Raw genomic sequence first — 22452 nt, forward strand, 5'->3', positions numbered from 1 at the left:
TAGGATGTGCACATGTGTATATGTGCTGTTGTATGTACCTACTACAATGTGTGAGTGTATGTGATTGTGTGTGTGTGTGTGTGTGTGTGTATGTGGACACCCTTTCCAGGATCAGCATACAAACGGTCCCCTACCCCCATTCAACCTCCAATGTGGGCTGATCCTGGGATAGGAGTTGAAGGATGCCAGTTGTAAGCAGGTGGTGTTTTCATTATGAGAAATACCTTGAGCCGCTGAGAGACATAGAGCTGACCCCTGCCCTGTGCTCAACCCCATGCCTGGCTCCCAGTCAGGGCCCCTCCTGAACTCCAGGCCATAGGTAGAACATTATCTTCCAAACCTCCCTTCCCCAATACACACACCAAAATGCTACCATCTTCATCCCCTTGTCCTGGATACCAGGGAGGTTTTTGACCAGGCTGTCTCCTTGCTGAAGGGAAGGGCTGTGAACTGTTGCCCCCCCCACCACACACACACAGTTGCTGGGCTCTCCTTGCCTGCCTGTCCCCTCACCACCAGTGACGTGATTCCTTGACAGCCCAGATCCCATTTCCAAACATTAATAACTTCCTTAATCTCCAGCTGGCTTTTTCCGGCTCAGCCTAGCCAGCCCCCCAGCCCCCTCCCCCTCCCTGATAAGCAGACTGGTGCTGTGGGCTCCTCTGGAGCAGCCTCATATCTCCTGGGCCCCGCCTGCTTTCCTATTGACTTGGGTTCGCCTATTAAATTCCCCTTGCCCCCCAGTCAAGTCCTGCCCTGTTTTCTATCTCCACTGCCCATCATGCCTCAGCTCCTACTGCACAGTAATAAAATAGTTACAGCTAGAGGGGAAGGGCCTCTCAACTCCCAGAATGCCCTGGATAAATCAAGATCACCCACCCACCCCAGCTCTGTCTGGCCTTGGGGAAGGGGCAGTTGATGAGCCTTAGTGGAGGATGCTGAAGGGACAAGGTCTTTCTGCCAAGAGCAGAAAGAAGCGTGTTGGGAGGTGGGCAGGGGTGTTGTGATAAGAGCATTGGGAATGCCACCAAACAGATCCACCCTGCCCTGCCCTGCCTGGGGACTGGAAAATAGTGGGGGCTGGACTCTTACCTAAGGGACAGTCTTTGGCCACCATGGGGTGGTCTACCCCTGATGCTCCCAGTTAACCCTAGTAGGTGCTGGGGATTTGAACTTGGGGATGATAGTGAGAAGAACTAGAGACAGGTCTGAGAGTGAAGCTATTGAGAGCCCAGAAGGTCGAGGACCTCTGCATTCTAACTCTTTTTTTTTAACCAGTCCTGGTGCTTGAACTCAGGACCTGGGCTCTGTCCCTGAGCCTGTCTGTACTCAAGGCTAGCGCTCTACCACTTGAGCCACAGCACCACTTCCGGTTTTCTCTATGTATGTGGTACTGAGGAATCAAACCAGGGCTTCATGCATGCTAGGCAAGCACTCTACCACTGAGCCACCTTCACAACTCTGTATTCTAGCTGTTAAGATTTCAGTGGTCTCCAGTGGTCCAGACCCCAGAGTGGGTGGGATAAGGGGAGGCATTTCTTCCAGTTATTTTTCGAGAACTGACTGCCAAGTGGTACCAAGCTCAACTCCAGGTTCTAGAGAACATACAGCTCTGCCTTCGTGGGCCTCCACTCCAGGGCAGCTTGGTGGTCTAGGAGTGGGGTCTCATCCTTCAGGGGGCTCATCTGGTGACGTCATACCATTTCAGGAAGGCAGCAAGAGGCCAGAGAAGGGAAGAGACTTGGCCAGTGTGATACAGGGAATGTGAAGCATAGCTGGAGCCAAGACCCAGGTACCCCTGAGATGCAGGGGTGCTAGGGGCAGAATGGAGTGCCTGTCTATGCTCCACACCTTCCTAGAAGCTCTGCTGAGTCTCCCTGGACAGCCAGGTCCTGTGGCTAGGAAAGGGGTACAGCTGGCAGGAACATCCGGGGATGTGGCTGTGGCAGCTCTTATTTTGCTTTAGGAAGGATAGAATAATTGACTGTTGTGGCTGCAGTGTTGGTGCATATGAAGGAATGCTGAGGAAGCATGCACGTGCCTCTGTGTGTGTGTGTGTGATCTGTGTATTTCTGTGTGTCTACGCTCAGCTAGGGAGGGGTGGTCCATGTCTACTAGGAGTAGGAGAAGGAGCAGACCCAGCCCCCTCAGCTTTCTACTGCCTGCCTCAGTCCGGGGCCCTGCCCAGCCCATAGCCCATGGGTGCACGTGAGGACTCTTGGTGGCAGCCAGGAATGTTAATGGGGCCGGGCTCTGCATGAGCTAAATTTAGAAACCCAAACTGAGAAGGTGAATGGTGCTCACCTTCCCGGCAGTTGCGGCTGCTACTGTGGCCCTTCCTCTGGCTGGAAGGACCTGGGGTGCCCACTGGCTGCCCTGCCCCTCACTCCTCACGTTGGTTGGGGCTGCACCTGCACCCACACCAGCACAGTCAGCTCTCCCCCGCCCCTCCCTTCTCAAGGCTGCCTCTTACAAAGGCCCCTGGGTCAGGAGGGCCCCAGGGAACCTCCCGTGACCACACAGCCCTGGTCAAGACGGGACATGTGGCCTCCCTGCCCCCGCCAATCACGTCACTGGCCGCTGCCAACCTTGCCCTGCAGGATGCCGCCCCCACCATCTGGGGGCGGTGACGTGGACAGTGTGACGTGGCCAGGCGCCTGAGAGCTGTCTGTCCGTGGCAGAGGGAACTGTTTCTGGGAGCTGGGCCAGAGGCCCAGGAGACTTGCAGACAGGACAGCCTGATACCTGGGGGTCAGGCGTGAGGTATACATCGTGGGTAGCAGGCAGGTCCTAGAGCCCACTGGGACCCCAGATACTGGTCAACCAGGGGGAAGGGACCCCCCCACAGTGGTGACACCCCCCCACACACATATCATCCCTACACCTTTTTGCATGCAAGCCCAGACTCTGGTTTCCTCCCTGTAACCTGGCGTCACTATGTGGGGGAGGTGGGGAGGGTCCGAGCCTGACCCCCTCGAGAGTGACCCCAGTGTTATCTCCACAGGGCAAACGCTACAAGAACTCCTTGGAGACAGTGGGCACGCCAGACTCAGGGCGTGGGCGCAGTGAGAAGAAGGCCATCAAGTAGGTGCCAGGCTGCCAGTTGGGGGGGGGCGGGGCGGGTAATGCAGACAATCCAGGTGGAAGGAGCCCCTCCCCCTCCCTCAGACCTGGCCACACACATCCATGCTGTCTACCCACCTCCATACTCCTAGAGCCCCAGGGTGACACCAGAGTCCCTCTTTTCTGTCCGTGCCCCCTGAGATGATCACAACGCTTCAGAGCCCCGGCTCCTGTGTTCTGGCTCCCTCTGTCTGCGCCCCAGTTGCTGGTCCCATTACCCACTGTGTATGGCACGCACTGCCCCCAGGTCCTGGCTCCTCCCTCAGCCCCCCACCCCCACCCCCTGTCCTGGGTTGGAAACCCCTCCCCATCGGGGGCACTGGGTCTTTTCTCAGATTCTACCCATGTTCTGAGGAGGAACTACATGGGGAAGAGACCAACCTGGGGACCCAATCCTGGCCCCTCCTAGGGAACAGAGCTGAGCTATGGGGAGAAGGTTCCACCCCCCCTTCCCTGTACCTTGGGCCCGGCTTCTGACCCACCAGGGTCCCACTTGAGTACCATCAACAGATGGCTACTGTACTCTGTAGCCCACTGTGGCCAGCCCAATGCTGAGGGTCACTGGGAGACATGTAAGAAGCCCCCCACTTCACCCGGCTGGAGGCTCTGGGAATGCAGACTTTCTCTAGAAAGTTCTATGCCCACCGGCCAATAGCTGTAGCTAGCCCTTTCTCGCTGTACAGCCCAGGCATTCACTGGGAAGTTATCAGGGAAGGACAGCTCACCCTCCATCTTAGACTCTCCAGAGCCAAGCCTGCCAGCCAAGGGGCTCTGCCTAGAAGCTGAGCCCTGCCACACTTCAAGGCCTGATGCTCTCCCCTCCCCTTTCTCTTCTACTCCTGCCTAAGGCCTTCGCCCTCCTGTATCTTTCTCCTTTCCTTGCCTCCTCCACCCCCACCCCAGGCTCCCTGCTCATCACAGCTCTGTTTTCTTCTCCTGCTCTGACCCTGTTTGGGGCTCTCAGGGAAGCTGCGGGGGTGTGTCTGGGCTGGGGGGTGAGTGGAAGGGTGGGCCAGTTGAGGGGACGGGTAGGTGGAAGGCTCTGGGGGAGGCTACGGGGAGCCTTTGAAGCTGAGTTTGGTTGCTGGCTCACAAGTCTTCAAAGACAAGAGCTGGCAGGTCTCAGGGGCTGATGCAGAGCTCAGGCCCTGGGCTTTCTGGAGGGGAGGGGGGAGCACGTATGAGGGAGAGCGTGGGCCCCGCCCAGCACCTCTGCTGTCTCCAGGCTGGGCAGCATGGGGCCCTGGATGAGGGCAGCGGCCCTTTCACCAGCTGACCATAGTCTTCCTGCAGAGGAGCACATGTGGGGGGGGCAGGATTTCTGGGAAGGACCTGCCCCCAGCCAGAGGGTAGCAGGTCGGCCACGAGCTCTGCCAGGCTGGGACCAGTTCCAGGAGGGCACCGTGAGGGCAGTAGTGCCACACCATCCACAAGCCAAGCCTGCCCCCCCCACCTCTACCTACTGCACTGTCAGATCTCTGCCCTAGGCAAAGGAAGTGCCTTCTCATGTCTGTGTGTCCCATATTCTCAACCGGAGCCATTTATTTGCTATACAACTTCCCTACAGGCTCAGACCTCCTCCAAGGGACTCATCAGGTTAACGATCTTCTTAGCAGTGCTTCCCAAACTCTGTTCCTCAGAGCACTTGGGTCCCATCAATGATAAATGAGTCAAGGGTTCCACAGCCAACCAAGGTTTGGAAAACACGGCACACTCTGTCTCCCTTTTTGATGATACTGATCATTATTGATACATTAAAGGCTCTGACAAGTCTCGCAGTAAAGAAACCAGTTTTTTTTTTCCCCAAAACTTCTTTAATTAGAGATTCTCTTTTCCAGTACCACAGTAGAGACCTCAGGGACTCTAGAGTTCCCTGAAACTTAGGGAGGGAATGAGGCTGGTAGGGATGACTGTTTGTGGATCTTTTGCTCTAGGACTTGGGGTTGGATAGAGATTTTGGAGATCTGAAGGGAGCAAAGTGTTGAGGCTGTCCGCCTTCCCCATCTGTAACTACACCTGTGGTGGGGGGATGGGCATCCACTACTTTCTGTGGTGCCCTGCTGGGGAACAAGGCCAAAGGACGCCTCTGTTGGACGTGGGGTCCTTTGAAGGAAGCAGTTTCCTTGGGCCCATCCCCAGCCTTGTCTGTCCCTGAGAGCTACCTCGGGGCTTGGGCTTTGAATTTGGTACACAGAGTCCCTGATGAGACATTTTCAAGAGCTCCTGTCCTATTCTAGAGTGAGAGACTCTGTCGAGACCCAGAGCCCATGGTGGCAGCCCAGCCCCTCACCAGCTGCATTGCTCCCAAGTCTGAGGTTAAGAAGGGTCAAGGTCAAAGTCTCAGGGTCAAGAGGAGCAGGTCCCGCAGAATGGTGTGCTTGATCCTCAGAGAACATTCTCCCCCTCCCATGTCCCGCCCCCAACAGCGCTGCACTGTGGCCCCAACTCCAGTCCACACGCAGGCCTTCCCATCTCCCACCACAGTCCCTCTCCAGCAGCATTCTTGTGACCCCAGGCATGGCTGTCTTCCAGAACTGTCCTTTGGCCTGGGAGCTGCCTCTCTCCTCCCCCTGAATACCCCAGTCCTCCTCCTTGAGCCCCTAGGGGGATGACAAGATGGTGGAGACCTTGTCCTTAGCACCCGAGGTCTCCAGGCCAGGCCCTTTGCCAGCCTAGACTTCTGCCACCTGCTTTATGTGGAAGTCCCCACAGTCTCGCTCCTAGCAGATTGCTGATGCTCCTCCAACACCCCAAATCACAGCAGGGGGTAGCAGACTGGAGCGATGGTCCCTTTGGACTTTAGCAGCTCCATCTTGGAAAGGGATGAGATCAGAGAGGGGCTGCCCAGCGGACAGGCTGGACACACATAGGAGTCCTTGACCCCATCAGAGAAGGGCAGGCTCCCTCCATCCAAGTCCCAGAGCAAAGGACCAATGCATATGAGACCCTCAGTGATCTCAGAGGCCTAGAGGCCCCTCCTCTCTAGGAGACCCCAGCCACCACATCTGGAACATCTCTCCAGCTCACTGAGAGCCCCCCTCCCAAATCATGGAAACCCTGCATCTCAGTCTTGGCAGAGGTGGGAACAGGACAGAGGAGGAGGCCAGGGGCCACCTTTGGCCAGGAGAGAGAAGATGGAAAGGGAGAAAGTCACTATCTTCTCCTTTGCCAGGCAGGGAAACTGAGGCAGGAGAGGTAGGGCCTTCAGTTGGTCCAGGACCTGGTCTATTTCCCTATTTCCTTCTAAACCAGAAACCAACACTCTCCCCCTTCTTCCAGTGCCCTCCGCTTCCCCAGGCTTGTCCCCAGTTTCCCCTGCCCACTGTCCCTTCCTCTCATCATCTTTCTCTCTCCCACCAGCTTCCTAGGTTCGAGGCTCCTGTCCATCCTCCTGCAGTACGCTCCTTCTGTACAGCTTCACCCGCTGACCCTTCAATGTGTGTGTGTGTGTGTGTGTGTGTGTGTGTGTGTGTGTGTGTGTGTGTGTGTGATGTGTCTGCGTGTCCACGTGCCTTCACGCACGTGTACAAGTGTGTGTGCCTGCACGTGTGCATGTGTGTCCAGGCACGGGCACACAGTGCCTGCTTGCCTTTCTTCCTCTGCAGGACTGACCCTGGAAGCCCTGCCCACTGCGTGCTCCCCTGGGGTTCCCGCACCCCTCCTGCCCCCACAGGATTGGCAGTTCTTGTTTCTTCTTGTATTTCCCTGTTTTTCTCCCCTCTCTCTCTGCCCCTCCAGCGACCTAGACAGAGACTTTTGGAATAACAATGAGAGCACAGTGCAGCAGAAATGGAGCTCCTACCCTCCCAAGGAGTTTATTCTAAACATTTCACCCTACGCCCCTTATGGCGACCCACGACTGTCCCTCAAGTGAGTGACTTTACCTGGTTTGATCATAATGTACCGAGTTACCCGCGCACGCCCTCCTTCCCTCCTCCCATCTGCTCCCAGCCCCCTTTCACTTCCTTCCTGCTCTTTCCCCCCCACGTCCCACCCATCTACCCCCATGGGCAGGCTGGCCATGGAGACGAGCAACCCCTCCTGCCCCCTCTGCCCGCCTGCCCCCCTGTCCCCTCCCCCAGGGCCAGCCACACAGGAGAGCCCCCTGCCCCCCCCCGCGCGCCGCAGCCACGCCTGCCCCCCCCCACTAGCTGTCCCGACCCCTCCACCCTCTGTGCAGTCAGGATTGGGGTTGCCCGTTTTTGGTCCCTCCCTCTCGGTTGTGGCTCGCTTTTTCCTCCCCGCTGTGTGCTGCTGCCGTGGCTGCTGGTGGTCGGTGGTCGGTGGTCGGTGGTTCGTGGCGGTGGTGGCGGTGATGGTGGTGGTGGTGGTGATGAATTCTGACTAACACAGCTTTCTCTCTCTCCCTGCCTGGGGGCCTCCTGGCCTGGACAGCCCGCTCTTCCTCCGTCGTTAACCCTTCGTTGTCCTGTGGGATAGAGTTGGAGGTGGCTGCCCTCCCCCACCCCCGCCGCCCCTGCCCCAGGCGGTGGGGAGGGGCCCCCTCCGTTGTCGTGGTGCGTTGTTCTCTGCCCCCCAGCCCGCCCGGTCCCCTCTCTCCTGCAGGCTCTGCTGTTAACCCATTTGCAGTGCTGATGTCTCTCTCTCTCTCTCTGTCTGTCTCTTGTCCGTCTGTCTCTCTCCTCCTCTCTCACTGTCTCTTTTTTCCTTTTATCTGTCGTTGTTTTTCCTCCTCTTCCTCCCCTCCACCCCCACGTGTGGCCTGCCCTCTCTCCCCCCACCACCATCCCCGGTGTCCCTCTGGCCGGGCTGCGTTGTGCATGCCTCCAGTGGCACCCTCCTGTCGGGCGCCAAAGTGGCCGCCGCGGCGGGGCTGGCGGTGGAGCGGGAAGGCCGGCTGGGGGAGAAGCCGGCACCGGTGCCACCACCCGGAGAGGACGCCTTGAGAAGCGGAGGGGCTGCCCCCAGCGAGTCGGGCGGCGGTGGCAAGGCGGGGAGAGGCCGCTGGCGGACAGTGCAGAGCCACCTGGCCGCAGGGAAGCTCAACTTGTCCAAGTGAGTGCTGGCGCCCCATGGCCGCCGGAGCCGTGAGCTCAGGCCTGCCCCCTGCAGGATGGACAGCGGGACCCCTGGCATGCCCGCTGCTGCCCCCGGAGGCGCCGACCTCGGCCCCCTGGCTCATTCCATCCCTTCACCAGGCAATCATCGTCCTTGCCATGAGGCACAACCAACTCAGCCATGCGGTACCCCACTTCACAGCCCATTGGCGGCCCATCAGTCCCTCCCTTAACCAGTGACCAGGTCATTCCATTCTCAGCCCCCAGAGCAGCTCCATTCCAGTCCTTGGGCCATCCCATCCTCTTCGATTGGCTGCCCATCCCAACCTCCAGGATATCCCTTTCATGAGCAGTGGGCCCCAGATTGGCCCACCATGGGACCATCCCATCCCAGCCTGTGCCTCTGCCCCTCATCAGCCACCAGGCCTTTCCTCTTGTGGCCAGCAGATGGCTCTAGACCCAGCACTGAGCCGTTCCATTTTGGACCACCGAGAGATTTCATCTGCTTGTCCCAGTCTTGCTTGTATCATGCAACCATCTGTTTCAGGGGTTCATCCATAAACAGGCCACCCCGATTGTTCATCTCACCCTAGCCATCCCCACTGGCTGTCCCAGTCTTGGTCAGTGAGCTGTCCCACTGCCAGCTGCTGGGGTTGGGTGTTCTTGGAGGTTGGGTTGTTGAGCCCCAGCAAGCTTCTCTGGTTCAGATGCCAGGGTGTAGTCTGGGGGCCACAAAGAACTGTCCCTTTTCAACACCTGTCCTGAGCTTTCTGAGCAGGCATTCCCACTCTTGGGTGGTTTACACAGGCTTGACTCTGTTTTCCAAAGATGACCATGTCTCCTCTGTGGAGCAGCCTTGTCCTCATCTTGGCTGTTACTCACCTCCAGTTCCCCCACCAAGAAGCCATTCTAGTTCTTAGGTCCCCTGAACTGTGGCCCTCCTTACACATGAAGATGCTGATTCCATTGGAACAGCCTCAATCCCAGCTCACCGAGTGGCCTCCCCATTAGACCTAAAGCCCTGACCCCTCTTAGTTGTTGGGCCACCCTTTTAGCTTCTATTTAGGGCCATCTGAGCTCTCTTGAAATTTTCCACCCTTGGAATCAGCTAGGGCCACCAGACTGAGACCTCATTTGCTTGTTGGCTTGAGTGAACGCAAGTCAATTTCTTCCCTGACATCTGGCCTCAGAAAGGTCCTGAGGGAAGCCCCACACCCCACCAGAGTCAAGCTCTGCACCCCAGCCCACCTAGACGGGCCCTGCCAGACTGTAGGCCAGCTAGAACTCCATGCCATTCACTGGCTTCAGACCTAGAGGAACCAATTTTAGTTTCCTGTGACTGAGAGGTTGTAAATTGTACTAATTTTGGATGTGATAGGAAACCAAAATGAGGTCAGCAAGGAGGAGGAGGCAGCCACCAATATACGATCCTCCCTCTACCTCTACCTGCCCCCCCCCCCAGGGAGCTGTGGGCCTACCAGGCCAATCCAGCCTGGGCCTTCCCGTGGGGGTAGCCCTGATTCCAGGCCTGTGTCAGACAAGGCTGCTGCCCCAAGGACCCCAGCTTCAGCCACTTTTTGCTTTCCTCTCTCTCTCTTTCTCTCTTTCTCTCTATCTCTCTTTCTCTCTCATTCTCTCTGTACTATACTCTTTCTCTTCTCTCTTTCTCATTCCTTCTCTCTGCCCACAGGGGCCACCTAACTGTTGTCTTTTGGTTCCAAGGGTGGGATCAGGGGGCAAGCAAAGCTGAGTGCTGGTGGCAGTGGTGAACGAGGCTCCCGAGGGCCTGGACCTCTTAACGGGGCCTAAGGCATCCTCAGTGACCCTAGACCACTAGACCAGGGGTTGGCAAACTTTCTCGGTAAAGGGCCAGGTAATATCTAAGAAAGAGCTAGACTTTTGCCAGCCAAGCTGTGCCTTTCACTCTGCTTGGCCCTGCCATTGTAGCAGGAAAGCAGCTGTGGATAGACTGTAAATCAAGTCCAATGGCTGTATCCCAATAAAACTTTCTTTAAAAACAAACACAAATTGCCCACAGCCCATAGTTTGTCAACTCCTGCCCTAGACCATTGGACTGGGAGAAGGAGGGAAGGGATAGTGGAGAAGAAGTTGGACCTTCAGGCCCAAGAAGGAGAAATGACTTGCTCTGAGCTATTCAGGGTAGTCTGTGGCTTACTGGCACTCTGCTGACAGCCCACTTGGGACCCTCCCCCTGTGTGGCATGTACTGAGATCTCTGGTCAGAGCACAGAGAAGGGCAGGTGACCTCAAAGGAAACGACAGACCTGACTATCATCTGTGGCATGGGAGTTTTTAACCCATCCAACCCTTCCTCACAGCCTGGCCCTACTGGGTCCTCATGGAAACTCTGGATTTTATATATATGTATATATATATATATATATATATATATATATATATATATACATATATATATATATATTCCCCTCAATCTACAGATGAAGAAACTGAGGCCCAGAGAGGTAGAAAGGCTTTTCCAAAATCCCACAGTTAGTCAGTGGCAGAGATGGGCTTTGAACCCCGATCTCTCTGAGCTTATACTGTCTCTAACCAGCTGGTGGGGAGGAGTCCTGACTCCAGTCTGTCCATGTCCTGCCTCCCAGGAGTGAAATAGCCAGATGAATGACTTCTGGGGCTCTCTACCACCAGCTACTCTTACCTTGGTCCCTTCCTCTGAGAGAGAGTCTTCCCCACAGTACCAAGGGCCTCTGGGATAAACAGCTCTGGCCACAGGACACGGGGGTCTGTGGGCCTGAGGCTCCTTCCTCTTCTCCATGGGCAGAGGAGGAGAGTTGTTGGCTGCCCCCCTTCGCCAGGCATTACTAGGCCAGCTCCGCTGGCCTGGATTTCCTTGTCTCCCAGGACAGTAGTACCTGGAACCCAGAGGCAGACTTAGCTGGTGGCCCCCAGTGAGACAAGGGAAGGGGCAGCCACACCTCCCTCTCCCCTCCCCTTTCCAACTTGATTGGCAGCGGCCTGGCCCGTGGGAACTGCCTTCACCACGCTGCCACCGCAGCTGCGGCCCGGCTCAGATCAGCAGAGAGACCAGGCCAGACGGGAGGTACCTGGGGGCACTCGCTAGCCAGCCGAGCTAGGGCCAGACCAGGAGCGGGTGGAGCCCGAGCTGGGGGCCTCAGGGTGGGCTCAGGCTTTGTGGCTCCTGGGTGAGGCGGTGGCAGCAACAGCGGCAGCGACACCGATGGAGGCATGGCGAGGTCCGGCCGAGCGCGCCCTGCACTGGGGCCTCCCAGCCCTGGCTCTCGGCTTCTTTCTCCTCCACTGTGATCCCTTCACCTGCTTCTCCTTTCTCTCCTCTCCTCCACCTGCCCCAAGTTTCGAGGACTCCACCCTGTCCACGGCCACTACCCTTGAGTCTATCCCCAGCTCCGCGGGAGAGCCGAAATGCCAGCGACCCCGCACTCTGATGCGGCAGCAGAGTCTGCAGCAGCCGCTGAGCCAACACCAGCGGGGCCGGCCGCCCAGCCAGCCCACCACCAGCCAGAGCCTGGGCCAGCTGCAAACCCACGCAGCCTCGGCACCAGGCACCAATCCCCGGACCTATGGCCGGGGCCAGGCTCGGCAGGGCACCTCGGCCGGCTCCAAGTACCGGGCAGCCGGGGGCCACAGTCGCTCCAACCCGGGCAGCTGGGACCACGTGGTGGGGCAGATTCGAAACCGAGGCTTGGACATGAAATCCTTCCTGTAAGTCCTCCCCTTGCGTGGGCTGGCTCCCCCAAATCCCCCCTCCCCGCCCCCAGCTTCCTTCCCTCTCCCCCACCCCCCGGACATCTCATGAGCAGCCACTAGAGTGCCACTCTGGGTCCCCCCCCTGTGGCCTTGGCAGATGCCACCCAGGCTTTGCTGCTCCCTTCCCTCTTGTTACTCATGCCCGAGCTTCCCTCTCCCCATGGAAGGATCTGTGTCTGATCCACCCTCTCTGAGGACCCCAGGCTACCACCGGTCCCTGACTGCTCCTCCCCCCCCTCCCTGTGACTTCACCTCCAGGGCCCTGTCCTCCTACCCTCCCACTTGCCTCCTCTCTGAAACCCGACTCTGCTGGCCAACCTGCCCCACACTTCCTCCCTCCCTCTCACTTCCTCTGTCCCTGCCCTCCATCCTGTCCCTGTCTCTTTGACCTTCTGTAGCTACCTGTCCTCCCCATAATGGCCCATCATCCCCTGAGAACAAACTTGAGATGTTCTCTCAATGCTTCTGAGCTTGGTGTTTCTAAATCAGAGCCTCTTTCAAGTACCCGGGTCCAAGAAGAGATAGACTGGCAACCACTATCTGACCTTAACCACTTCTCCAGCCACTGGCTCCCTGCCCTGGAGCCCCTCCTTGCATCCTCCTGTACATTTGCATTCACTCTCAGACCCCTATGACAGGCCTGGGCTACAGCCCCAGCATCACCCCCTCTGCCAGCCTAACATGAGCTTCCTTCCAGGCTGGGGGAATTCTCCCTGCACCCAAGGATTTCTCTCCTCCGGGAGCGTTTTACAGGCACTGGAAAGCAGCACTCTTAAGCTCGCCTCTCTAAGGAGAAGAGAAAGGGAGGAAAAAGAGCAAGCCTAAGAACCAGGCCCTGCTACTGGCAAGATGTAGGGATCTGAAAGACCAGCAAGTTCTGCTCAGCATGCTGCCTCTCTACGTTTGAGGCCAGCAGACAGGAGCCCTGCTCTGGGAAAGGCTTCAAGAGAACCAGCTGCCCACGCCTATGCAAGAGGCCTGGGGCCCTGGCTGGCCAGACACGCTGCCCAGGGCTCTTCTTGTTCAAATGTAACACCTCTGGAGTCCAGCTGGATGTCGTGACAGATGAGGCAGATTCCCCCCTCCCCAAGATTGGCTACTGCAACTCTGGAACTCTGGAATGGATACAGATGATAGAAGAAAGGGGTGGCACTGTGGCCTGAACAGAATTGCAGGCCAGGCAGGACCCTGTGCCCCTCTGCACAGCCTCAGGCTGCTAGATGCATGCACCCACATTATCCCAGCTTTCAATTGTTGAAACCATCATCCCAGGCCAGGACCTGGGTCCAAACTCTCCCTAGCTACTGGAGAACTCCAGCTTCTGACTCTTCCCTTCCCACTATTGTCCTATCCAACCAGAATCTGATGGACGCCCTCGGCTGCCAACATCCTGGGCCCATACTTCTGTGGCAGCTCTTGCGTCCCTTCTCTGCTGGCATCTCCAAGCACACTCCCCCACCCCCTGCCCTTTCCTCTTGTCCCTCTCTGCAAACTCTTGTCCATGAAGAGCTTTAAGGTTCTGCAGGGCGCATGTTCTGCTCAGACAAACAAAAAAGAACTTTATTAAAATGTAGATTCTTAGCTTGTAAACTACAAAAAAAAACTACAGTGGATGACAGGCCATAGTTTGCCAAACGCTGCCTTGCACACTAGCTCTCATGCTTCTTAGGCAATTTTCTTTCCCCAAACACCCACTAGCGTCCAATGGGACTATACCCTTCCCTTTGGCCCCCCAACAAGCCAACAGGTCTTCCACCTCCCAGCTGCTACCTCTCATCCCTGCCTCGTGGCCTGCACAACTGCAGAAAATGAGAAGTTGGGTGTTTTACGCAGAGAAGCTGTTCCATTTTTTTTTTAAAGAAGGTGTTATCGGAAAATTCATTTAGCAGGAAAAACATGTTTTCATTGAGTTTGCCTTTCCCAGCTGCACTAGCTCCAGAGCAACTAAATGGAATTTTACCAACTCCTGACCAACTACTGGTGGGGCAGGGACAAAGGAACCACGATCTACCCTGAAGAAAGGGAGAACTGTAGCCCTAAGGTTAGATGCCAGTGCCAGTGTCAGCCTGGACCAGCAGCGCTCAGTGCCCAGCACAAGCACACGAAGAAGAACAGGGAGTACTTAGCACTTCCTCACCTCACTGGGACCTGGCTGGCATCTCCCATTTTCTAAGACCCCTGGGCCCACCCAGGTCCTTTAGCCCAAATGCCATTTGAGTTCCCTTTTTAACAGTCTCTTGGGAATAATCCCAGAAGCTTTTGCCCTCCTTTAGGGGTTGAAATGGCAGATTCTTGACTCAGAATCCTCTCTCTTCCAGAATGTTTTGTCTGCCTTTATCATTATTTCCCTGGGCCCCTTCTTAAGGCACGCTTGCCTGTCTGCCCCATCTGCGAACCCCTCTCCCTTAGTTCTGCTGAGAGAGGAAACACAGAGCACCAGCCAAGTTTCACACATGGATGCTTGTAAGGAGCAGCGGCTACCATACTTCCGTCTCCTCTCAGGAAGACACAGATGATCCTGGCTCCGGGAAGTTGCTCCACCTTAAAGCTATGCACCTTGACCTCTGGCCTCTGACCTGCTGCCCACATGTCCTATCCTAGATTCTGCATTCTGCTCCCTCCAGAGCCATCTCTCTGCAGCCTCGCTCACAAGGCCCTATAGCCTGGCCAAGACTTCTTCAGACCTTGCCAAGCTCCCGTACTTACTCTTCATCTTCACATTTTGTGCCTATTGGATGGCTCCAATGAAAGGCCCTGAACAGGAGCTGGAAAGCTAGGTGACTGTTCCCTGGCTCCTTAGAAAGGTGGATACGGAAGAGGACCTGCTATGCTCAGGTCATCAGCATGTGCCAGAAGGGACCTTCAGTCTCCTCGGATGGGCTGGCTATGCACCTGAGAGCCTGAAGGAGGGAGATCTTTAGGCCCCTCTTGGTTTCAAAGACATTGGGTTGACCTTGATCCCAGGGTCTGGCATGGATTTCCATGGGCCACTGGATTTCAAATTTTCCTAACCACCCAGAAGCCTGAACCTGCATGCACAGTCCCCAAGTTAAGATGGTGAAAGAGCCCCTCCCTCTTTCCCGGGGGTCCAGCTGGGCAGAGTAACTTAGCTGGGGCTGCATTAGCCTTGGAGAACTCTGCCATGCTCCAGGACCTATGCTCCTTTCCCCAGCCTTCCCTGTGTATTCACATGGGACTTTCCCAGCTACTGACCCTCACCTCAGGCCTCTGTCCCATACCTTCCTGGGTCCCCTGAGAGAATCTCAGTCCTGCCTCAGGTGGCAGACACCTCCCCTCCCACCCACCCCCACCCCCATCCTTTATTCCTCCCCTTCCCCAGCTCTCTGCAACTGTTGACAGTGCTAAAAGTTTGGTTTCTTTCCTCCAGGGCCAGTTTCTTACGCATGTCTCTTCTCTCTCTTTGTCTCTGTCTCTGTCTCTGTCTCTCTCTCCTTTCCCTCTCCCTACTACTGTCCGTGGGGCCTTCTCGTCTCACCCCGGCTGGTGGGCTGCCCACCCCGGGCAGGGAAGGCCGGATGGTGGTGCTATCCTTGGTCTTAGGGCTTTCGGAGCAGGATGACTTTGCCAATATCCCTGATCTACAAAACCCAGGAACTCAGCAGAACCAGAACGCTCAGGGGGACAAGAGGTACGAGAACAGGCAAGGCCTGCGGTGGCGGCGGCGGCGGCAGCGGTGATGGCAGAGAAAGAGGCTCGGAGAGGCTGCCGGCCCCAGCCGACGCCGGCTGCTGGACGAGGCGGTGCCTTCAGTGGAAGCTGGAGCGGGAGGATGAGCCCCTCCCCAGCCGATGCCCATGGCCACCTTGGTGGGGTCCCTCAGGTCTATGAAGGGACCATCCTGGGACCATTCTGGATCAAGCCTGCTCCCTGGCATGCTTGCCCTGGCCTGGAGCAAGCCCAGCCTCTCGGCCCCATCTTTCCTGCTTGGCTTCCTCTCTGCTGTCCCTCCATCTCTCATCTCTGCCCCTACCCCAGCCCAGAAATCCCTGTTTCACTGGTGGTTGCTGGATGGGGAGGATGTTAGGGGAGTTGGGCACCAGCCTGTCCCCCCTCATCCCCACCACCCCAACCTCCCTCTTGCCTGGAGGGAGAGAAACCCCTAGTGGGGAGGTCTGGGGGACGGGAGAGGCCTGGTGACCAGAGGCAATCAGAAGGACAGCCCTGGAGTCCAGATGTCAGGAAGAGAGAGTAAGCAAGCAAGGCGGATGCCCAGGCTTCACTGGAGCAGGCGCCCTGTCCTAGCTGCTGCTTCTGGGCCTTGGTAGGGACCAAGTGGCCATCACACATGCTGAGCAAAGCCTGAGTATCCGGACTTCCGGAAAGCCACCATTTAGGAATTCAGGGAAGCTCTCCTGCTGTCTGTCCTCTGTCTCCAGGAGAGGTGGGCACTGCTCAAGGGCCAAAAGGAGAGGGGCCAGAGGTCTCAGGGCTTAGTAGGAGCTATCTCCTGCACCCCTTCCCCCCAGCCTGCATTAGACTAGGCAGACGCACAACCGCATTCCTGAGGAGGAGGGGCAATGGGCACCACCCATACCAGGTCTGCTCCTCAGGAACCCAGAGGTCTAGGGGAGAGGGTGTGGCCTAGCAGCCAGGGCGCCTGCCTCGATTTGGGGGCAAGAAACAGCCCCTATCTAGGCCTCTGCAGTTGTTGAGTGAAGATCAGACAGGGTGACCTGTAAGAAACAGACTAACGGGCTAATAAGGAAGCGAACCCTTGGGCAGGGAATGTTTGGCAGGTGATTGATGTTCACTAGGAGGCCTGATGTTCATCAGGGACAGGAAGGGGCTGTCCCGGGCACTGCCAGGGGCTTGGGGGTTAGGGAAGAGTGGCTAGGCTGAGATTTAGACAGCCAGCTTGCTGTCCCTCCAGTAGCTTCTGGAGATCGGCCCTCTCAGCTCCCCCCCAACACCCACCCTCAGTTCACCTTGCATGTCTGTGGTGGAGCGGAAGTGCTCAGAGAGTGAGTGGGAGGGGAGAACGGGACTGGATCTTCTACGGGGTGGCACTTTTGGCGTCCTGAGCCCATGTCTGGAACACCTGACCCACCTGTACGTGGCAGAAGCCATAGCGTCTCCAAGCTGGGTGGCAGGCAGGCCAGGGGGCCACCGGCGAGAGGGCAGCAGGGGGGGTTGGAGTCCTCCAAGAGCCTGCTAAGAACCTGATCCCCTTGCTGGGAAAGGTGTGAAGCGTGAGGAAGCAGATGCAGGCTGGAAACGAGATTTCACCTCACCCATGTATGTGTTAATTAACCGGCTCCATTTTCACCCATAAGCCTATTTTTACCTCCTTGCTACTCAGGTCTCACTCCATATTTTAACACACCCATCCCCTTCTGATCATGACATCAGCTTGTCTTCTGCCTCCCTGGGGAGGGTGGGTGTGGAGGTAGAGGCCCCAGACCCTCCCCCCACCCTGCCTGACTTTCCAAGCGGTTACATGCCACCCTTACCTGCTCATGCCCACCCATCCTGGATATGAGTTTCTCATGACCCCTGGAGTGTTTTCCTAAGGGTGGGCCCCCCTACAGAATCAAGTGCTTCCTCCCTAGCAAACTTCCCCATCCCAAAATTTGGTCCTGAGAACCCCTAGCCAGGCCCCAGCACCTCCAGACCACCCACCTGCCTACCCTGTGGGTTCCCAGACCCTCCCTGTGGCCAGTTGAGTCATCTCTCTCTTCTTCACCTTGTTTTCAGACCAAGGGTCTGCCCTTCTACCCTTAGTCCAATCCTTCCCACCCTCGTTGGATCCCCTTGGTCATATGTCTTAGCTGATGTCTGGGAGAACAATCCCCACACACACACACCTTGGTTCCTGCCATTCCAGGACCCCGGGCAGGGTAGGAATGTGTCCAGCAAGCCGCAGGGAAGTAGAAGGGGGGGTTCCGTCTCCATCCCCAGATTCCTGGGGCCCACCTAGGTTACCCCAGCCCCGGGAGTGCTCTTGGAGGGAGGCCGGGAGCCAAGCTGGCCGCTGGCTCCGTGCCCTGCTGTGCCCCGTCCACTCATTCACCTCCACCTCCATCACCCCCTCGCCATGCCACCTGTGCTCCTTGGGATCCAAATGGTTTCCACTGTGGCCCCACCCCCACCCCAAGTGGGAGGCAGGGCAGGTCAGGCCACCTCATTGCTCGCCTCCTCTGAAGCCGCCATGTCCCTTCGCCCCTGTGTGTCCCCTGCCTCCTCTCTGCCTCTCCTGTTGGCCGCCTCGCTCCTCCTTGTCCTCTCGTCCTCCCAAGCAGCCTTCTTCACACGTCTCTGACTAACCTTTCTTGGCCTCTCCTCTCTCTCTGTCTCTCTCTCTCTCTCTCTGTCTCCTTCCTCCCATCTGCTCCTCACAGGGCCGGTGATGGGTCCCTCGGCCTCTCCCTTTGCCTCTCTCTGTCTCCGCCCTGTGGCCTCCAACAGCTTTGGTGGCGCTGACCATCTTTCCCAGGCTGCCTTGCAGCTGTGCTGACACTGTGGCGTGGCCAAAATAACTCCAACTTTCTCATACCTTCAGCAGTCAACCTCACGCTCTCTCCTCCTCTCCTGCTCTATTTTTAACCTGACTTTACCTCTTCAGCTATTTCAGTCTCCTCTTCCTCCCTGTGCCTGTCTGTGTGAGCACGTGTCCACGTGTGTGTATGTGGCAGTGTGGGCGGGGTCCCAGGTACACCTGCGGTTCTGGTACTGGGGTATCTGTGCCTCTGGGGAGCGGGGCCTGGAGCAGTGGCAGGGTGGATGTATCCGGGGTTCCCAGCAAGGCCAGGTTCTCACACCAGGTGTGTTGTGCACCTGATGATCAGGGATGGGTCTGAGTCTGCCCCCTGACTCTTCTGCTTCAGTTTGTCCCAATCCACATGCACACATTGGCATGCCTGGGTCTCCCCAAATGCATTTCTGGTGGGGATTGAAGTGTGCCCACCGCTCTGTGTGTGTGTGTGTGTGTGTGTGTGTGTGTGTGTGTGTGAGAGAGAGAGAGAGAGAGAGAGAGAGAGAGAGAGAGAGAGAGAGAGAGAGAGATCTCAGCTGCTCTGGTTGACCTGCCTGCTGCCCATGCTATATTCTCTTCCTGTTCCTCTGGGCATCTGTTTGGCTCATGTGCATGTGTGTGTACAGGTGTGTGGGTCTGCGTTTGTGTAGCCTGCTGTTGAATCCTGGTGTCCGTTCCCCCCCCCCCACCCCGAGACTGGCATATTCCATGCATGTCGGTCTGTCTGTGCCTGTTGTGGCCGCCTGTGTGCTGTGGCTGGTCTGTACCGGAGGCCATGGCTTGTCCAGCCTGTGAAGCTGTGAGTCTGTGCTCTCGACGCTGTTCTGTTCCAGCCTGCCCGAGCCCCATGCTCCCAGTCCTGTCTCCTCCTCGCTGCCTGCCCCCACCTCTCTTCCTCCTCATGGGACGTTCCAGTCTGGTCCCTGGGCAGGTTGTAGGCCCCCTTCCTGAGCCCTTAGCTGAATGGAGCTTGGGCTCACTGCCCTGAACAGCATGGAGTCGGGTGCAGACAGGACTCCTGGGTGCTTGCCCCCATACTTCTCTCACCCTTCCTCATCAATTATGGAGTCACCTGGTGGAAACAGGGTGGAGACTGGGGAGCACAGGGTGCCACCCTGCCCTGCCTACTAGGTAGCTATTAAATCTACATTAGCCTAGTGATCAAATGCAGACTTTTGCAGCCACTCACGCTGGCCACGTTGCAAAGCCTCAGCCTCTTGCCTGTGTGTGGCCAGTGATTGCGGCAGGGGTCAGCGCACAGAGAGAGAGCACTTCGGTGGTGGTGGGAACTCGCTGGGCAGCGTTTGTGTGGACAGTGACCCTGCCCCCACCTGTGATCGGCTGGGCCTGAGCAAACACGGGTGGGGCTCTGGGAGACAGACACTGTGGCGTGTTTACAGAGGGTAATGATGCAGAGAGGCACCTGGATGTGCCACCCGGAGCCTGCCCTCCAAGGCAGGGGTGGGGTCAGCCTCTGGCTGAGCGCGTGAGCTTGTAGAACAGCCATGCAAGCTGGGGGACTGGGGTCTTGGGGAACAGGAAGAATGTGGACACCCTTCAAATGGTCCTCACCAAGGTACTTAACGCCCTGAGTGCTGGGCCTGGGGTGGGAATCCATTCTCCCTGTGGACAAGAATTCTGCTCTTGCAGAGGCTGGATCTTCAGAAAAGGCCTTCCAGCCACCCAGGCCCATGGTACCCAGCCCACTCCACCCCCCAGCCCTCACTCATCGGGCCTCCTCCCCCTCCCCCCTGCCAGGTTACCTGCAGGAGGGAAGGCAGTGAACACGGCCCCTGTACCGGGCCAGACACCCCACGATGAGTCAGACCGCAGGACTGAGCCCCGCTCATCTGTCTCGGACCTCGTCAACTCCCTCACCAGCGAGATGCTTATGGTGAGAATGGTGGGGGGGGGGGGTGAGGGAGAGGGGAGGCTGTGCCCCGCAGAGGAGCTGGGCTAGGAGGCTGGTGGGAGAAGGGGCATGCACGGAAACTCACACGGGCCCACTTGAGCGCTGGTCCCAGCCAGAGGTGGCCTGGAGAGTCATGCTCAGCGTAGGGACCACCTGGTGCTTGCTAACTGGTAGGACAAAGCTCAGGTTCTTTTCCTGGCTCTTTCACCCAAATAGCCTCTTTGTGCATCTGTTTCCTCCATTGTCAAAGGAGAATAAGAATAACCATCCTCCTTTGATCTCTTTCTGGATTGAAAAGAGCACCTACTCGTGGGAGATAGCTTCTAAATGGAGAGGCTGGCATGCAGTAGCCAGGGATAGTTTCTAGAAGGAGAGGCTGGCATGCAGTAGCCAGGTGTGCCTGTCCTCTGAGTGGAGGTCTGGGGTAGAGCTCTTGGCCAAGTGCTCACATCACCAGTGACCTCACCACTCCACGGTGGGAGGCCCAGAGAACAGAAGAGCAGGGGCCCCCACCCCCAGGTCCTTCCTATGAGTGGATAGCTGTGCTAGGGAGCTCCTGTCCACGGCTCACCTGGAGGCCATCTGCCCTGCGGAAGCCCAGATCTGGGTTGTTTGGAGGCCTTGGGTTGTAGGCTGCGTGGCTCCTCCTTGTGGCAGAAGTGAGTCACAACACCTGCCCCACCTGTTCTTTGCAGAGAGCTCCTTGGCTTGGCCCAGAGGGAGGCTGTGCCAAAACCAGTTACATGTCTGGAAGGCTTAGTGAGGCCTGGACATGGCCAGAATGAGGGAGGGTCCTTCTGTAGAGGCAGGAAGTAGACTTGGGGAGGGGGTGGGGACACACAGCTTCTATCTCCTTGTCTTCCACGTCCTACCCTTTGCCAGTTAGGGCTTCGGCCCGCTCTTACTAGCAGCCCCACAGCCCCTTTCAGGCTTGCCATATCTCCATTTACGGTGATAAAGTGCAGATCCCAGGCAACAGGCCTACACCGAGGCCCAGGCATCTGCATTTCTCTGTGATTCAGGTTAGAGCATCAGGGGACCCCCAGATCTGCCCATCTTGAGCCCTCTTCCTCTCCCTGCCTCAGTCATGTAGTTGACCCCACACTGCCCTCCTCCCTACCTGCCCTCAGCCATGTACAGAGCCTGGCCATCTTCACTTCTAGACAGCCCATTGCCACAGCCTGCTCTCCTCCCTGCCCAGCCCCTTAATTGGCTCTGCTTCTGGCTAGCCAGGTTCCCAGAAAGGACAGCCCTTTCCCAGCCAGCTTGCTGGCCCCTGGCTGCCCTCAGGGAGGGGCCGACAGGCACAGGCAGCGGATGAAAACGCAGGCCTTCTCCCGCCCATGTCCTCTGCCCTATGCCACTGGGTTGTTGGAATTAACAGTCCCTAACGGTAAAGATAACCAGGCCCAAGTGAACCCAATGAGCTTCCGGCCTGGGTCGTAGAAGCTTGGGGATCTCAGGAGATGAGGGAGATACGCAGAGCTGACCAGCTGAGAAAGGATGTCAAGCCAAACCCATTGGGGTATTCCGGACCTGGCGCAGGCTGGTGTTCTTTAAGACTTGTCTCCTGGGACAGGGCCTCTAGCAGCCCCTCCCTGGAATGGGGATGGGAGGGGAGGTATCCTGGTTACTATGGAGACGGCTGTTCATTAGGACTCCCAGCTGTGGATGGGAAGGCTGGGAGAGGGTAAAGCCTACCTGGGCTGGGCATCACAAGCCACAAGGACCTCAGACACCCAAAACCACACCCTAGTTTTGAAGGAATAAAGAGGGGCAAGTGATTCTTGTCGGCTGTGAGGCCTGAACTCTGGGCCTGGGCTCTGTCCCTCCGCTCTTCAGCTCAAGGAGAGCACTCTACCACTTGAGCCACAGCGTTACTTCCGGCTTTTTCTGCTTATGTGGTACTCGACCCAGGGCCTCATGTGTGCAAGGCAAGCACTCTACCACTGAGCCACCTTCCAAGCCCCAAGGGATTTTTTTTGGTGGCACTGTCCATGCATGCCAGGGCTTCTCTTGATCCTACAGCCAGAGAGCTGGGGTGCTGAGCAGGATTTGGAGGGACTGGGGGCCCTGTTTAACCCTCAGGGTCCCAGGCTGGGTCACATGATCCCGTTCTGCAGATGGAGAAACTGAAAA

General features: G+C 57.3%; 1 protein-coding gene across 5 annotated transcripts in view; it reads left to right on the forward strand.

Moving 5' to 3' along the window:
* The window catches only part of Syt7 (synaptotagmin 7), a 60188-nt gene that overhangs the window by 24149 nt on the left and 13587 nt on the right, over window positions 1-22452 (forward strand). For 2 of the 5 annotated variants that reach the window (XM_070032176.1, XM_070032177.1), the window contains exons 3-8: window positions 3005-3084; window positions 6862-6993; window positions 7915-8139; window positions 11495-11863; window positions 15435-15557; window positions 20160-20295. In XM_070032176.1, the coding sequence (XP_069888277.1) occupies window positions 3005-3084; window positions 6862-6993; window positions 7915-8139; window positions 11495-11863; window positions 15435-15557; window positions 20160-20295 (1065 nt within the window). The remainder of the gene's footprint in view (window positions 1-3004; window positions 3085-6861; window positions 6994-7914; window positions 8140-11494; window positions 11864-15434; window positions 15558-20159; window positions 20296-22452) is intronic. The other 3 variants (XM_070032178.1, XM_070032179.1, XM_070032181.1) reach the window with 3 other exon arrangements.

Source organism: Dipodomys merriami, unplaced genomic scaffold, assembly GCF_024711535.1.
Source record: "Dipodomys merriami isolate MVZ:Mamm:240054 unplaced genomic scaffold, mDipMer1.0.p SCAF_21, whole genome shotgun sequence".
NCBI lineage: Eukaryota > Metazoa > Chordata > Mammalia > Rodentia > Heteromyidae > Dipodomys > Dipodomys merriami.